At 40.1% G+C, this 18,017-nt stretch overlaps 1 protein-coding gene across 1 annotated transcript in view; it reads right to left on the bottom strand.

Moving 5' to 3' along the window:
- The window catches only part of LOC127581567 (glutamate receptor ionotropic, kainate 3-like), a 429,084-nt gene that overhangs the window by 198,513 nt on the left and 212,554 nt on the right, over positions 1 to 18,017 (bottom strand). Inside the window, 1 exon segment of the mRNA XM_052036033.1 lies at positions 12,563 to 12,766. Coding sequence (XP_051891993.1) covers positions 12,563 to 12,766 — 204 coding nt within the window.

The raw sequence follows: 18,017 nt of genomic DNA, 5'->3' as shown, positions 1-18,017 counted from the left end.
AATATATAGTCTGACACATTGATGCAGTACTGAAGAAATGCTGCATTATCAGAGATGCTGGTTTCTGAATAAAACTCTAAACCAACTACTCCTTCAATTGAATATAAGAAAGATTCCACACCTTCATTTCATACAGAAGAGCAGGAAAACTCTCGTGGGTTTCCTGGCAAATTCTTATCCCTCAAATATAATGTTAAACAAGATTACCTGATCAATATCATATTGCTGCTTATCAGAGCATCCGGAGTACAAATTAGTTGCCGCATTTCCACTTTTACATCAACAACTTCATTTCAAATATACTTGACTGGCTGCAAAGCACTTTGGAAATTCTGAAAGGATTTTAGAATCTGCTATATAAATGCAAGTATTTTTGTTGCTCTTGTTATAAATGAAGACCAAGATCATCATCCACTTCAGGATTTTCCATTTTGCAAACATACAGATTTGGAGCAGGAGTATGCCACTCCATCCCTCAAGCCTGGGTCTGCCATTTAATAAGGCTTTTTTGTTAAGTAGGGTCAGTCCTTAAGTCTGTGCTAAGTACTTCCACACTGTTAGGTCAATGTTCATACCAGTTACAGCTGACAGACATCAGGCTCTAATTCCATCCCTACCCCTGTCCCTCTTTTCCCAGAACAGGAGGCGAAAGGTAGTAGAAAGGACTTGGTCACTGAGAGACAGAGAGATATTAAAGGCAAAATCAACCCATGATCATGTGAGCCTGAAGCAGGAGTTCTGTTTACTGAGCGAGAGCTGACCCTAATGTGTGTCACTCATGTTGACCATGAGCCTTGGAGGACACAAGGATCAAACCTTCTCCCATTCCCAAACAGCATTCCCACTCACTCCCACCCTCTTGCAATCCAAGAGCCACAAAGCTGAGCAATTTGGAAAAAGAGGAAGGTGAATCAGGTTTCTTTGAAACTCCTGATTGCTACCAAAGGGAACAGGGCTAGAGATGATTAATTAAACCACTGGATTTGACCTTGTAATTTTTGAAAATTACAAGGCTCTAGGGGCTTCCAAGTGATTCCTGGACTGTGGGAGGCTGAAAGGACTGCTCCCCCATCTGCCCTAGTTGTCCCACACTCACATCCTCCCTTCCCCCTTCCCCAATAACAGCAGTGCATGCATACTCAATGTACAAGCTAAACCCAGTTACAGCTCCCAACCTGAAACACATTGTGGTCAGTTCAAAACAAGTCCTCAACCAGCATCAAAACAGAAAATTTATCTCGTTATCATTTGTAGGACTTCACTGTGCATACATTGGCATGCTTGTCTGCATTATAACATTTCGAAACTACTTAATTAGGGGGAAAGCAATTAGGATGACTGAGACTGTGAAAGTGCATTCAAATTAACTTCTTTCTTTGAGTTGTAGGGAATCGTGGCTAGCTATTTAGTCAAGAGTATAATGGACCAGGTGATGGCACAGGAATAGACACTTTTGATATGAATATTTAAGGAAATGCAAAAGGAATTGTTCATATAAGTGTGTACAACATTCAAATCAAACCCACTTGCTGCAAAATGGTACAAAGCAGACGGTTTCACAGCCACCCAAAGACATCATGTTTCTCTAATCTTTTCAAAGGAATAATTTCCTTACTCAACCTTCAAACTGCTGTTGGATCAATTACCGAGACACACTGAACAGCAAATAGTCTGATCCAATAATAGGTGATTTGTCAGCCGCTGTTTCACCTAGCAACAAGATGCAAAGTCTCCGATTACCTTGGAAACCTTAAGGTACTGTCTCTACTGCCGCCTCTTTCACTGAAACATACTTAAGTCACCCTCAGCAGCAAGGTGCCGTCAAATTCCATGGAGATTAAGGGATTTCATTCCTCAGCAAAGAGAGATTTTGTGCTTTGATTTTGGAAGTAATTTAAAATAAAATGAAATTGGTGGGAGCTTATTTTATGTAGCAAATTTAAGAAAACTTGGCACAAACTCAAGTGTTTTTTTAATAAGCGCACCACATACGCTGCAGTTCAAAGTTCAGGATAATGTGTTTGGAATCCGTGAATATATAAGTTAGATTTTTAAACGTTTTGCTATTATTTGCCTCCAGTACAACAACAGTTATTATATTTGCCACCTATTTAATTGCAGTAATACCAGCTATGTACTTTAAATGTAATAAATTTAAATTGGGCATTCTATTAAAGTAAAGGGGTTCAATTAAAAAACTCGTAAATTTGTACAGCCCCAACCATTTACAATGTCTACCTTTGAAACAGGCAGTCAATTACTTCACCAAAGACCAATAACCATGGTACATTTGCAAAATTGCAATTTTGAAGTTGCTCCTCATTATTGGGGAGAATTTCAACTTTAGTCTCCAGCACAAAATGTGTGAATTATTTGTGTAAATGTACAATTATCCTGGCAAATTGTACTCACCTCACACACGATCCAATTCACAGAGTTCAGTAAACTGAGTATGTGAAGGTGAATGTAAGAGGTAGCTGATGCTCTTTAAAATATTTAAGCCTGGTGACCAAACATAAATCTCTCCCTTATTACTGCACCTTAAGCGTTCCAGTTACTTTGGGCAGAAATGTGTGTGTTTGCTCAACAGTTTACTCCCGGGTAAGATGAACTGAAAGCAGCAAAAAGAACACAAAGTAAATAACAACTCCCTCCCATGAAACTTTTGACATGGCTTTTATATAACTGTGCTCTTCCAACATCCTTTTAGCAGTGGGGAGTTACATTTCATATGAGAATTGGCTGAAGATTAAATAAATCTGTGGCTCTGTGAAGCTGGAAATTACTCGGCAAAAAGTCACTATGTAAATGAAATATTGGGACAAATCTTCCATCCCAGCATCAGTTCTTATGCCATCTTCCAGCACCTGAACTGACAGTAACATCTTCTGCCTTGCTGCCCAATGAGCTCCTTATCGAGCTGAATGGATCAGCACAAATTCTGCAGAAGTTTCTGCAATGCAGAATGAGAAGTGATCTTATTGAAACATAGAAAATTCTCCTTAGGCTTGATAGGGTGGGTGTGGAGTTGATGTTTTCCTTGGCTAGGGTGTCTAAAACCAGGGGTCACAATCTCAAAATAAGGAGTGGACCTTTCAGGACTGAAATAAGAAGAAATTTCTTCACCAAGAGGAAAGTGAATCCTTGGTATTTTCTACCCAGGAGGACAGTGGAGGCTCTGTCATGGGGTATAATCAAGACAGAGATTGATAGATCTTCAGATCCTAACATTTATTTAACTTCAGTCAATATTTAGTAGAAATCCTAAGCCCGGTCTGCTAAGTGGAGATTAGAAGAGCTCAAATACATAAAAAGCACAGCAAGAATTGGATGGGAGCAAGGTGTTACTCAATTTTATTTGCAGTTGGTGCACTTTAACAAGATGCAAACTGGTGAGCAAACAAGGTAACCATGAGGTTAGTGCAGGAAGCTGGTATCATGGTAAAAAATGAGCTTATTTTATTGATATTTACACATTATGCAGCTTTAAAGCCACATAAAGCTTTACTTCATGTTCTCTGAGGCTGTTAAGCTTGCCCACTGAGTCTGTACCAGGATAAACCAGCCAAAAGTGGGTGAAAACTAATGAAAATAAAAATAAATGTGAAAGTAAAAACTGTATATGCCAGAGACAGATTTATGAAGGGTCTTCAATCTGAAATGTTAATTCTTTTCCTTTCCACAGATGCTGTCTGAGCTGCAGAGTTCCTGCCATTTTCTGTTTTATAAAACTAAATCTCTTTGCAAATGTTTTTGATTGATTCTTAGACTGTGAATGCAATTTTTAGTGTTTTAAGTGTAATAAAAAATCATAATTTGTGATGTGTTGTATTTCCCATTTGCTACTGTTGCTGAAAGTCAATCAGAGCCAGTGAGATGAGGGCAGTCCATCACTGGTGGTCAAACCCTTCTGTGAGAACAGCCAGTTGCCGGGGCTGAGACAGTCACTACACTATGCTGGAACATGCCAAAGTGCCAGGAGTGTTATAGCAACAGTGGGGCCCAGGTAGCATACAGTCAGCAATATCGAGTCAATAAATATCTGCCCCATTGTTATACAGTGGAGTTGTCACAATACATGTTTTACAGAGCATCTCCTAATTTTGCACAGAAATTTATCCCTATCAATGGGATATATAGCTGCATTATATAGCTACGTGTTGTATCTGGTTCTAAATTGATTCCTTTGTTGATTTATCTTGTTTAATGTTCGTGCCAGGGATAAATATCAATTCATTTGTGTTTCTTTATGGAAAGCTCTTCAATTTCCCCTTAATGCAGGGGGCTTCTCTTACTGCATTACCACAAGGTGAACATTAACCTTCCCTTTCTCCTCCTGCACCCCTACTGCATGGAGTAAAATTCTACTTGGATATACAGTAACAACCTGACCCAAATCTGATACAGTTGCAAGGATATACACTCTTTTTTCTCCACACCTGACTTGACCCATTTCTAGAAAAATAGAACAACAATGTTGCATGTGCACTGTTATTGTTCAAGAACAGAGGACACATAAGGTAAAACAAAGACCGAGGTAAAGTACTGAGCAGAGGGTGGCATGGTCCAACCTGGCCCAAATTTGAATGCTTTATCGAATGTAGACCCAGTGGGAGCTGAACCAGAGACAAGTAGCTGGCTCCCATCGAGCTCAGCTCAGGTAGTCGGGCTCCACTAGGAACACTGCTGCAATTAACTGATCCTCTGGTAGTTTGAGAATCTGCCCCATTGATGATAAGGGGTGATTTCAGAGCAGTGAAGAGAAAACCACTTGCCAGTGACTTTATGTGAAGATGCAGTTGGAACTCCTAGCTGCTGATTGGTATCGATGGCTTAATATTATGAAACAAACATCATAGACCTGTACAGAGGGACGAAGTGATTGATCCATCCACAGACAGATATCCTATAGGACCTCCAATGACTATTTACATCCTGTGGCAAAACCACTTCCAGGACAGCCCTGATAAAGGAGACCTAAAACTGTTCACTCTTCCCACAGCTCTGGTACTCATAGGGGTTTCATTTATTTTCAAGTACTTTGATTCAAAATGGGATCACAGTAGTCAGAGATCATCAGAGCATGGTAGGCTATGGACCAAGTGCTGGTAAATGGAATTGGTACAGATGGGCACTTGATGGTCAAAGTAGACATGGTGGGCTGAAGGGCTTGCTCCTGTGCTGGATGATTCTATGTCAGTACAGTGGGAAACATTCCATTTTTTAAAAAAAAAGATGCCAGAAATGCTCAGTAGGTCGGGCAGCACCAGTAGAGAGAGAATCAGCACTAATGTCTCAGACTAATGCCCCTTCATCAGAACCAGAAACCTTAAAGAAAAGATAGGTATTAAGATTCTAATAAGGAATGGCAACTCATTTTCTGACTCGACCTCAGCAGTGAGACAGCCCTCCGGATTCAATACTGAATTCTACAATTTCAGTAAACCTGTCTTTTCTGGCCTGTTTTGATGCAAGGTCATCAACATTAATCAGTTCTCACTCTCCACAGATGCTGCCTGACCTGCTGAGTAAGGTATGGCAGGCATGGTAATGTAGTGGTTAGCGTAATGCTTTACAGTGCCAGTGACCTGGGTTCAATTCCAGCCACAGTCTGTAAGGAGTTTGTACGTTCTCCCCGTGTCTGCGTGGGTTTCCTCCGGGTGCTCCGGTTTCCTCCCACATTCCAAAAACGTACGGGTTAGGAAGTTGTGGGCATGCTACGTTGGCGCCGGAAACGTGGCGACACTTGCGGGCTGCCCTCAGAACATTACGCAAAAAAGATGTATTTCACTGTGTGTTTTGATGTACATGTGAATAATAAAGAAATCTTATCTTTTCTTATTTCCACCATTCCGTTTTATTTCAGATTTCTAGCATCTGCCGTGCTCTGCATCTCACAGCTTCTGCACTGTTTGCTTTTACTGCCCTTATTCATCTCGCTCTATTTACACTCCTCTATGCAAATCAGTTATGATCATCAAGCATTCAGTGATATCAACAGCAATGGCGCAATGTGGATTCTTTTGGTCTCCATCCTATCAGAAACATTCCCCTTCCCCCTTTTCTGCAACTTAAAACACTTTTGTCTTCTCACTTTTCCAGTTCTAATGAAAGGTCACTGACCTGAAACTTTAAATTTGTTTAACTCGACAGATGTTGTCTGACCTACTGATTGCTATCTCTTTTTATATTTATTTCAGTGTTACAACATCTCCATTTCTTGCTTTTACACACACATTATTAACACTTGCTGGGAGTGAGGGAGAGTGGTGTAGGAGAGAAGAAAAGAGAGGATCTATGGCAGGGTGGAGGCCAGGAGATATTTCATGTTAAAAGGGATGATTGAGCAAAGTGAAAGAGGGTGATAAGTAAGAAATCTTAAAGATTCTTGGATCTGGATCAGATGATCTGCCTTGATTAGAGGGCATATGCTATAAGGAGAGGTTGGACAAACTTGGGTTATTTTCTCTGGAGCTTGGAGGCTGAGGATTATAAAATTATGAGAGGCATAGATAGGGTAGACAGCCAGTTTCTTTTTCCCAAGGTCAAAATATCTAATACTAGAGGGCATGCATTTAAGATGAAGGGGATAAGTTCAAAGGAGATGTGCGAGGTAATATGAATGGTGAAAAGCTGAAATCAAAACGTTGATAATGATCATCTGAAATTGTTGACCTCAATGTTGACACTGTAAAGTTGTAATGTTTCTAGCTGGAAGAAGGAGCTGTTCTTTGATATTACGTTGAGCTTCTTCAGAAGTATGTAGGCGGCCAAGGTCAAAGAAGTCAAACTAAGAATTGACGGAGCTAAGGAGATAGGCAACTGGAAATTTGGGGTCATACTTGTGGACTGAACAGAGACTTGGTTTATCTGGAGGAAGATTAAGGTCAAACTACAACATTCCTACCACCACCAGTCATCCTTTCTCCTGTATCTCATTATCCTCATCCAATGTTCCAACATATTCCAATCTCACAAGTACAAAATAAATTGCAAGAGGTGACTGATATTCGTAAACAAAAAAGGCAGAAAAGAATTTAATTTCCACAACATTCTTCACAACTTTAAGATGCTGCAAATCATTTTGCAATCAATGAATGAAAGGCAGGCAACATAACAACCAAAACGCAAGCCCTTACACACAGTAATTAGTTAAATGAATAACCAGTAAATGTGCATTTTAATTTTCATGGCAGCGTATCCTCCACAATTTATAGCAGTGATACCTGGTGTAGCATTCATTGAAAGGTAAAGATCTGTCAGGGCACCTAGATCTTTCTCAAATTACATCTACCATTTAATGTCTGATGTGAAACACTGAACCTCTGAGACTCCTGCAGACTTTTGGTATTGCTCTGATCTTACATATCAGTGTGAACCTCTTATTCCTAAAAAGGCTATAAAGATCATCACTTATTTGAAGACAACAGTAAATGAAAGGAGTTTGGTGTGTTATAAACTGTTCATGAAATATTTATAGATTTTTTATGGATGCAGGTAAATTTAAAGGCAATCAAATAATTACAGTGAAGTTAAACTAAGTGTTATAAATGAGAGACAATTAAGCCTAGAACCGGAAGTATTATTTCATTGTGCTTTAACTCCTATCCTTATAACCAATATCCACTGGAGAGACTTGAACACATCAGACTTCAGAACATTAACACTTGCTACTGTGCTTTCACCCAGAAAGAAATAGGTGGGCCACTGGAACTTGGGAAGCAGCAAAATAAAAACAGAAAATGCTGGAACAATCATCCAGTAAAACAGCATCTGTGGAAAGAGAAACAGGGTTAACCTTTCAGGTTGAAGTTCTGTTTGGATGAAGGGTCTCAGAGTTAAAACATTAACTCTGTTTCTCTTTCCACAGATGTTGCCTGACCTGTTGAGTGTTTCTAGCATTTTCTGGTTTTGTTTCAGATTTTCAGCATCTGCAGTTTTTTTTATTTTTGATTAACTGCAAAATATATTAAACCATTGAGCTGCAAGCAATCAGCATACATTCAAACCAGGACAAAGAAAATTCATTAACCAAAAGTTCAAAAATAACTTCAGAGGCAAAGCACCTTCATTTAGAGTCATGTAAACAATTCTTTGGACAATTATTATACTCAAGCAAGTACCTTTAAAAGACCACCAGTATTTCCATAGAAAACGATGAGACAGTAGCATTTTCATGAACCAATCCTTGATTTTATTTAGTGTTACCTTCTTAGTAGATTTTATGGCTTACTTTATATATTTTTGGAAGGGAATATCTATTTGTCCTAATATCTATGTGAAATAAATTGAACTCTAAATTGGGGAATATCCAGCCAGTTTGTGCTTAATCTGGTTTGCTTCCCATGCACATCTCTCCAACTTTATCCCCCAAACGCAGGTCTAATCTACCCCAAGGTCCATCTCAGATGGTGGTGCAGACAGCATGAAGCAACTAAGCCTCAGGTGGCAGATCCTGAGGCAAAACTGCCAGGACAACCCTGACAGCCCACTACTGTCAAAGGTCATTGTGCAGATTTTAAGTGTCTCTAACAATCAAGAACATTTTAAACCTGCTCAAATGGAAGTAAATATTTTTTTAAACATAATTGAAGAAAAAAGATAGTTTCATTTTCCATCAAGATCTGTTGCCTTTTTCACCCCTTACAATAGACCTGAGGGACCCGATGCAAATTGCAGACCTCTGTGCTCTGCCTCTGGATTCAGCACTTGTTACTGACTTCTGTCTTGCAATCTGCAGGCCTGAAAGTCAGGAGTGAGCTGAACTGCAGTTGATTGGCAATTCCCTACGTTCTAGACCATCACTCTGAAAGTGAGGGGAGTTTAATTTATCATGTCCAAGTGGTGTCCCTTAATGTCAGAAACAGCCATAATACTATACCTCCAATTAGCACATCAGCAGCCTGTGAAAGAGATTACCTGATGGTGTTGAATTAAAGATAGTTTTATATGGGGGATTTGCACCTACAAGAAACTGTAGACACGCTGGTGCACAAAGTCATCTTGGCACAACCCAAATGAGGGACAGTGAAACAAAGACACTATTTTGCTCTCTAAAATGCCCTAATTGTCTCCAAAAATACATAACGTTAAAATTTGGTTTAATCTCACACACTTAAAAATTTTGGTTGCTTTTCATGTGATGGTCTGGTTTTGGGTTTGATGTGCCAGGGTTTGATTTTGCCAACATTCTCACTTTAGCACATGCTGAGGTGAAAGTAACTGCAGAATTTATGTCTCTAAACTTATTTTACAATATGGGTTGTTTTGTTGTATAATGTAAAAGGGACAAATGCAAAACAGGATGGAAAAAGGCAGATGTTTGTTTCTGAAGGATCTTTTCTGAGGTACAGTTCATGAAAGCAAAGCCATACCATCATTAATTATACCGGCTCATTATTGTGATAATTGGAGATTTCAAAGTTTTTTAAAGAACTTGTCGGTGATTCAAGATTGAATAGGAACAATAACCAGATTATCTCTACCCAGGAAAAACCGACATAATAGAATTGTTAATAAAAAAATAACTGCAGATGCTGGAAATCTGAAATAAAACTGGAAAAATTCAGCAGGTCAGGCAGCATCTGTGGAAAGAGAAAGGTGGAAGACCCTTTATCAGAAATGAGAAAGAGAGAAGGTGGTGGATGGCAGTGGGTATAACAAGGGGAATGTCTATAATAGGTTGAACTGATAGACAGCCACTGAATGGACAGTTAAGCTCCTTTGCCTGTATAATGTGTTGCTTATGATGTGAAGTCTGGCTAAAGTTGTACAGTGTGGCCTACTGTTGAGTCTTTTTTCCAGGATTTTCTTTTTTTATAATAGAGTTGTTTATTACTCTGTAATGTTACTGATTAAAATTTGGTTGCCTGGAAATTCAATCACATAGTGTTATTTTCTTCATCATTGTGTGCATCAGCATTGATTCTTCTCCAGAAAGGAACAGGAATATGATGGTTTCATTTATTAATTTAACCAACCAATTCCAGTTGTGAAGGGGGCTTGTGTCAGTGACCTGTTTTCTATAGTGGATGCACAGGTAATGATGTCATTCCCTGTGCAAGAACAAGTTAGTGAATGTCATTCCAAAGCATTGTATGTGGGAATTCTCAATCCATAAGATTAAAGTGGTGTTGCTTTCCCCGTCCCAATGTGACTTAAAGGCCTCCCTCACCCAGATCACATCAGTGTGGAAAATCCAATCCAGAGAGGTTCCCTTTAATTTATTTCCATACCTGCTTGCCTCAGGCCCCTTGCAGTACTGTTCTCTATGGCGTCAACATCCCCCTAAGCTTACAACCCATGCGCCTCCTCACCACCTCTGAATCTTTTGACTCCTAGGCCTTGTTTGCATGACTCCCCCAGACTCCCATCCCTTAACTCCCAGCCAACAATCTTTTGAACCCTCCATTTCCTGACCCCTGCACCCCAAGCTCTCAATCCTTAGGACCTAGTTTCCCAAAAACAATACCCAGTCACTGTACCACCCTCACCGATTTACTGATCCCCATGTGATGGACTGGAAATCAGCCCCTGACTCACCATCCTCTGACCAGCAATCAAAGGTTGTATCTCTGATTTTCAGCAGCTGACCATTTCTGATCACTGACCTTCCCCCAGAACTCACCAGCCTCTGTCCTGCATGACCTCCACAGCCCAAACAGTGCCAAACTCTCCGTGTTCAAGCAGCATTGAAAGGAAAGCCCTCACTCTGGTGCAAGGCCAAATAAACCAGACTCAACAGCCAGGGGTATCAAATCCTTAAGCAATGAGCCTATGAACAAAGCTGTTGTTGGTGCACTGTGTCGATGAATTAAGGGGTCTCTAACAAGGACCATTTCTGGACCAGATCTGAATTAGGTCTCATGCAAATAAACGGAGGGAGCTGTGAGTCTTACTTCATGTCTTGGTTCCAACAGTCTTACAATGTGATGCCCTTTGCCACTGAAGCCAATGGTAAGTGCATGCTGGCTGCACTAGTTGCACCTGTGTCCTGAGGGTTAAGTAAAGAGTGGCTCTAGTGGAGATATGAATTATTCAAGAACAATGGCTGTTCTTATGACTGCTGTCAATCCCTGTCAAAGACCCTTCAGGATGGTACAGAGAACCTTGAGTGTATGCATTGGGAGCAAACAGAAGCCCTGCATAAACAGCATGCCACCTTACAAACTACCCACCCGCCTGCCACCTCCTGCCCCACCTGTGGAAGAACCTGTGGAGCTCACATTAGCCTCACCAGTCACCTCAGAACCTGCAGAACCAGAGTGGAAGCAAGTCAACGTTAATCCCGATGGACTGCTTAAAAAGATGATGGACAGGCAAGGGCATAACTTGTGGGACAGAGACCAGTCATTTCACACCTGCCTACACTGCTGTGCAATTAAACATCCTATGCTACAGAAATGAAAGCAACCTGGCACTGACCATTAGCTCTGAATGACATTCAAAGGTTATTGATCCCTTTTTATACATGCTTTTATCTAAATCAAAGAAGGGATGATTTTGACTTTATTGGACGAGAGCTTGTGGTCGGCAGTGCACACTCCACTCGCACTCACCACTGACTAACTTCAGAATAATGTTTGACCTCGGCCTAGGTGATTGGACGGCTGCAACGTGCAGAGGAGAGTCTGACCAATGAGCAGGAGGCAGCCAGTGTTGCCCTCACCACCCCACCCCTCTCCCCATTTGATTGTAGAGAAGTATAGTCTATCTCATTTAGCCTACTGGAACATGTTTAAAATGTATTTTTTGTTATTTTTAAAAACGTAGAGTTAAAAAGCCTAAAACAATCAAAAACTTCATATAATTTAAAGACACATATAAATTTTCTAATGTACAGTCCCTTGTAGCTGTTGGAGACACACAAGACGACATATGCTGGAATTTGTTGGAAAATCAAACTGTTGGAGGGAGTCAATGGGTCGAGCAGCATCTATGGAGGGAAAGGGATTGTCGACGTTTAGGGTGATGATCAAGCATTAGGTTGTGATGCAGGGTCACAACTTGAAACGTCGACCATCCCTTTGCCTCCACAGATGCTGCTCAACCCACTGAGTTCCTCCAGCAGTTTGTTTTTTCCCCTTGTAGCTGTTCTCCTCGATTCAAACAAATGAGACTGCACTCCCTGTACTTGGTCCAATCTAGCACAGGATGTTCACGTGAATTTTCCAACACAATTTTATTGATATTTCTGTTGATATTTTTCCACAAATTCCAGGTGCTTGGTTCTGTGATTAATCCTGCTGCATTTTAAATGTTAAAATGCATTAGCATATTTTTAACTTTGTATTCATTCTGGTCACCATTATGAATCAAGTATGCAGAGACATCTGAAACACAACTGTTTCCTGGTTCAGAAGTGATTTTAGACACATTGTTATCGAAACTACAGAAATCTCAAAAGCTTATTTAATGTAAGATGTTTATTTTTGTGGTTCCTCTAATGGACTGTATTCTGCCAGAGTGAAGGTGTGAAACAACGCTTCAGAAATGCATCCAAACTTACTGCTAGAATGCCCAGAGGTGTTAAAATCTTATCCAAAATCCCTGTGCTACTCACGTGGTCAATAAGATCTTTCACCATGCCATTCCACTGCCCCTTCTCATCTGGAGTTCCATATTTTCCATCTTGTGTCAGTTGAATATCATAAACAAATCCCAGGATATTGGATAATTCCTTCAGCAGATCAATGCAGTATCCTTCAAACCGGTCATTACCAGAGAGTGGCTTGTCAGACTTCTTAAACATGACATATGGTTCCTCCTGCGAACAAGTCAAATTAGCAACAGTTAATTGCCAAGGTCATTTTCAATGCTGAAAACATTTAGTCTGGATACATGCCCTACCTAGGTGAGTGACAATAATGAATTACCAAGACTGAGTATAAGAGCTTTATTAAGTTCTAAAATTAGCTTGAAGCCAATTAGATAGTAGTTTCCTCTCTTTTAAGTGTCTCACACATATTATGCGTGCCAAGCCTCATTTATTCAGATTTACAAACACTCTAGGTGAAGTTCAAATGTCGCTGCATGGTATCACCCTTCAAACGACCGTACTGACAGAATAGAGCTTCTGTTCGTAACTGTCCCTCAACATCCAACAGTCATTTTGAGGTTTAACCTTTTCTGATGACATTATTCACAAAGTTATTCAAGTAAAGTTTTCAGGAAAGGAAAAGTAGTCTTCCATTTGTAAAACATCCATGGAACATAACTGGTTTACCCCAATGGCATCAACAGAGAAACAAATTTGCACACACTCCTTTCTTGACATTCAAGTGATCAGTTCTTTACGCATTGGGGTGAACAAATTAGACAACATTGTTAACATAAAATGCGGAACAGGCTTGATCCTGACATTGTTCAGCAGCTGATCTTAAAAAACAAACTGTTAGGCGATGAAGTGGGTGATTACTTTTTCTTTCAGGAAACCAGTTAATGGGATGGTTTGAGTGTACCATGGAATGGTATTAACAAAAACTTTGTTCTGAGAACCATCAGGAATGAGTAATACTGATGAAGTGTTTCATAAATAAGTCATGATTTAAGGACACATGATCCATGCAGGACAGGAGACTTGCCCTGCCTATCTATATTTACAAGAACACAAGAAAATAAGTGCACGAGTAGGCCATTTGGCCCTTCAAGCTTGTCCTTCCATTCAATATGATCCACTTCCTCATAACCTTCAACCCTCCGATCTTTCACAAATGTATCTACCTCCAGCTGAAGTACTTGTAATGAGAATTCCAGAGATTCACACCCTCTGTGAAAAGAATTTTCTACACACCTCAGTTTAAAGTACTGGCCCTTTATCTTGTAACTATGTCCCCTCATTTGAGACTTTCCCATTAGTGAAAACATTTCAACATCCAACATCCCTCATGTCCCCTCAGGATCTGATATATCTCAATAAAGTCACCCTCATTCTTCTGAACTCCAAAGAACACAGACTCAACCTGTTTAGCCTCTCTTGCTATAACAATCCTCTCATCCCTGCTGAATCTCCTTTGAACTACATCCAATTCTAGTGTATCCTTTCTTAGGCAGGGGGACCAAAATTGTGTGCAGTGCTCCAGGTGTGGCCTTACCAGCAGTCTGAATAATTGTAATGAAACTTCCCTATTTCTGAACTCCAATCCCTTTGCAATAAAGGTCAATATGACATTTGCTCTCTTAACTACCTCCTGCAACAGTCCAGTAAGTAATTAATCCCAGTCTTGCAGAAGTCCTGTCTGAAGATTTTCAGTAAGTGACAAGATAAGTAGGATTTCTGATTCTGTGATGAAATACATTTACTTGAAGTTCAGTTTTCACAGTAACCTGATAACTTCCCTTCCTCTCTGCGGATACCTATAACCATCCTGGCCAATCTGTCAACTATCTGAAGCGAGACAACTTATGGTGGCTATTCATTGACTGCATCCACTTTCTGGCTGTATGTTCATATTTCAGAGGTAAAGATCTAGTGCTACAAACAACAGAATCTGCAGCTTCAACAGCAACTTTAATCTAACACTAAGTTTTGCTCTCCCCTCCCCTCTGGACTGAGTAAACAGGACTTCAGCTCTCCTCTCCTTTACTGTCTAGTATCTGGTAAATTAAAATAGGTAAATCTTTGTTTTGCATGCCATCCATTAAGATCATTTCACCACATTAGTACATCGAGGTAGTACAATGGAAAACAATAACAGAGTACAGAATAAAGTGTTACAGTTACAGAGAAAGTGCAGTGCAGGCAGACTGTAAGGTGAGTGCAAGGCCATGACGAGGTAGATTATGAGGTCAAGAGTCCATTTTATACAAGAGATCCGTTCAATAGTCTTATAACAGTGGGATAGAAGCTGTCCTTGAGCCCGGTGATACATGCTTTCAGGCTGTTGTATCTTCTGCCTGATGGAGGGGGGAGAATAGAGAATGTCTGGTGTGGGTGGGGTCTTTGATTATGTTGGCTGCTTTAATGAGGTAACGAGAGGGATAGACAGAATCGATGGAGGAGAGGCTGGTTTTCATGATGCTTTGAGCTGTGCCCACAACTCTCTGCAGTTTCGCATCAGTTGCTTGATACGATTTTTAATGTTGCCAAGTCATAATTTTGAATTATGTTCCAGGTGATTAAACACAATTTCAGTAATTACAATGGGGCACCCTTAACTTCACTAACATTTCAGGGGCGAAGCCAATTTAAGGGAATTACATGTTTATAATTGGACATATTTTAGGTGAGGAAACAAAACTTAAAAAACTTCCCAGCACCTGAACTCTGTTGTCACAACAAGCTAACCTCAGGTCATGTATAAACAGGCAACTCCCACATGTCAGTATTCCTAAATGCTTCTTAGAATATAAGGAGCCTCTATTTTATGACAGTATTATGATTACTTATGTAGCTCTTTGGACAATTAAAAGCCACTTGTCATCGGAACACAAGAACACCAGAAAACAGGAGCAGGAGTACGTTACCAGGTCCCTTGTGCCTGCCCGTCATTCAATGTGATCATGGCTGTTCTTTCCTGACCTCAGCTCCTCTTCTTTGCTGATTCCCTTTCACTGTCAATTCCTCAATCTTTCAAATATTTGTCCATTACCAGCATAAATATATCTTAATGACCTGGCTTCCACCATTCTCGGAAACAGAGAATTCCAGAGATTCACCACCTTCCCAGAGAAGAAATCTCCGCACACTTCAGTTTTAAGTGACCAGCCCCTTATTTTGCAGCTGGGTCCTCTTGTTCGTGACTCTCCTGCTGATGAAAACATTTCAACATCTACCCTGTCAAATCCACGATGGGTCTTGCATGTTCAAATAAGGTCACCCTCATTGTTCTAAACTCCACGTCTATCTCCCTTTCTTTCTCACCATTACTGTTCTCATAGCTTGTACATTCATAGAGCAATTTATACTCAGGACATGGTGGAATGTGACACTTCCGGCTAATTTCTAGAATTGCTTTTCTCACTTTACAGCTGCCTGCACAACCATTTAGCCACATTAATGCATACAGGGTCAGACATTCTGCCTGCAGATATCGAGGCACCCATCAATGTGACGGATCATACTCTACAGCGCTGCAGAATCAATCCACAATATTTACCCATCTAAGACACATGAATAAAGGAGTGTAAAATTTAAAAGAAAATAATTTTAATGATACTTCTGTGAACTCCGAAGGTTATCAAGCAAAATCATAAGTGTATATGTCCTATCTACTGATTGTGGACTTCAGGAAGGGGAAGTTGGGAGAACTCACACCAGTCCTCATTGAGGGGTCAGCAGAAAGGGTGACCAGCTTCAATTTCCTTGGTGTCAACATCTCAGAGGATCTATCCTGGGCCAAGCACATTGATGCAATCACGAAGCAGGCATGCCAGCGGCTCTACTTTGTTATGTCACCAAATACTCTTACAAATTTCTATAGATGTACGGTGGAAAGCATTCCGACTGGTTGCATCACAACCTAGTATGGAGCCTCCATACACAATGCACAGGTTCGAAAGAGGCTGCAGAGGGTTATAGACTCAGCCAGCTCCACTTCGGGCACAACCTTCCCCACCATCGATGACATCTTCAAGACACGGTCCCTCAAGAAGGCAACATCTATCATTAAGGACCCTCACCATCCAGGACATGCCCTCTTCTCATTACTACCATTAAGGAGGAGGTACAGGAACCTGATGACCCAAAATCAACGATTCAGGAATAGCTTCTTCCCCTCCGCCATCAGATTTCTTAATGGTCTATGAACTTGTGAACACTACCTCATTTATTCCTTCTTTTGCATTATTTATTTATTTTTGTAATTTATAGATTTTTATGTCTTTGCACTGTACTGCTGCTGCAAAACGACAAATTTCATGTCATATGTCAGTGATAATAAACCTGATTCTGATTCTTATTTTTATTCCTGACAGCTAGAACCCATGTCAACATCCTAATGGTTACACGAGTGCAGGAATCACCATATCATTAAGTATTTTATCATTCATTTTAATTTTATATCCCCTATTCAACAATTTACCTATACAGTTCTTTTTTGCATATTCACTAGGCTCTGCCTGTTTGAAGAAAATATAACAATTTGAAAATATTCATAATTTTTATTTGAACAATACAATTTATGGGCAATGTAGTAAAAGATTTTCATTATATTAAGATGGTAAGGGTAGGTTGATTCCTTTCATTGAGGGGTTAATAACAGAATCAAGCGGATTAGGCTGCTTTTCAGATTTAAATCAGAAGAGCAGAAATTTCTGTACACAGAATGTTATGAGGCTATGAAATTGAGTTTGAGATTTAATGGTTCAAGATAAAACCATGATAAATAAACAATACATAGTGCATGCAGATGCAAAATCTGGGGCTGTATGAATGTGAGAAAAGGATGTGTAAAGATTCAAAGGTTTGAATCAAATCATTAAGCTGCTTTATTCCACAGTGAAGTGAACAATCAGAGCAACAGTTCTGATCATTCAATCAGTACAAATAAGCTTCATGCAAAGAAGCACCTCACCCTGTTAACCCAGATCAATGGCTTGTGCAGAGTCAAACATGAAAGTCTTGTATTTATGGATGCCTTTCATGTCATTTCTGGAATCCCAAATATAATGAATATGAGGGTCTTGAAGGAACAATAATTTTATGAAACTTTGGCAATTTCCCTTTGTTTGGAAAAGGAGTAAAACTGGAAATGCCAAGTGCAGTTTCATCAGCAGGAAGTCAGCCCATGGTCCTTTTGGACACAATGACTGAGAAAGTTGGGTGAGTGGGCACTGTTAGTGGAAGGCTGGCAGAGGGATTAGATACTCTAAACCAGAATGGCTGGAAAGACAGTTCCTTCAAGCAAAGATTCAGGCAGGATTTCACAATTTTTCAAGAGGAACCACTTGCTTTGGGGTCTGAGACACCAAATGGAAAATCAAGGGCACATTGCTTGTTAATTCCCAGCCAATGATATCAATGGGTGGTAAATTGCAAGCAAAGCATCTGTCATCTTCTGATAAATGAGTTTCATTTG

This window comes from Pristis pectinata, chromosome 22, assembly GCF_009764475.1.
Source record: "Pristis pectinata isolate sPriPec2 chromosome 22, sPriPec2.1.pri, whole genome shotgun sequence".
Classification (NCBI taxonomy): domain Eukaryota; kingdom Metazoa; phylum Chordata; class Chondrichthyes; order Rhinopristiformes; family Pristidae; genus Pristis; species Pristis pectinata.
Note: the sequence above shows the minus strand (reverse complement) of the source record. Positions and strands in the feature narration are given on the sequence as shown.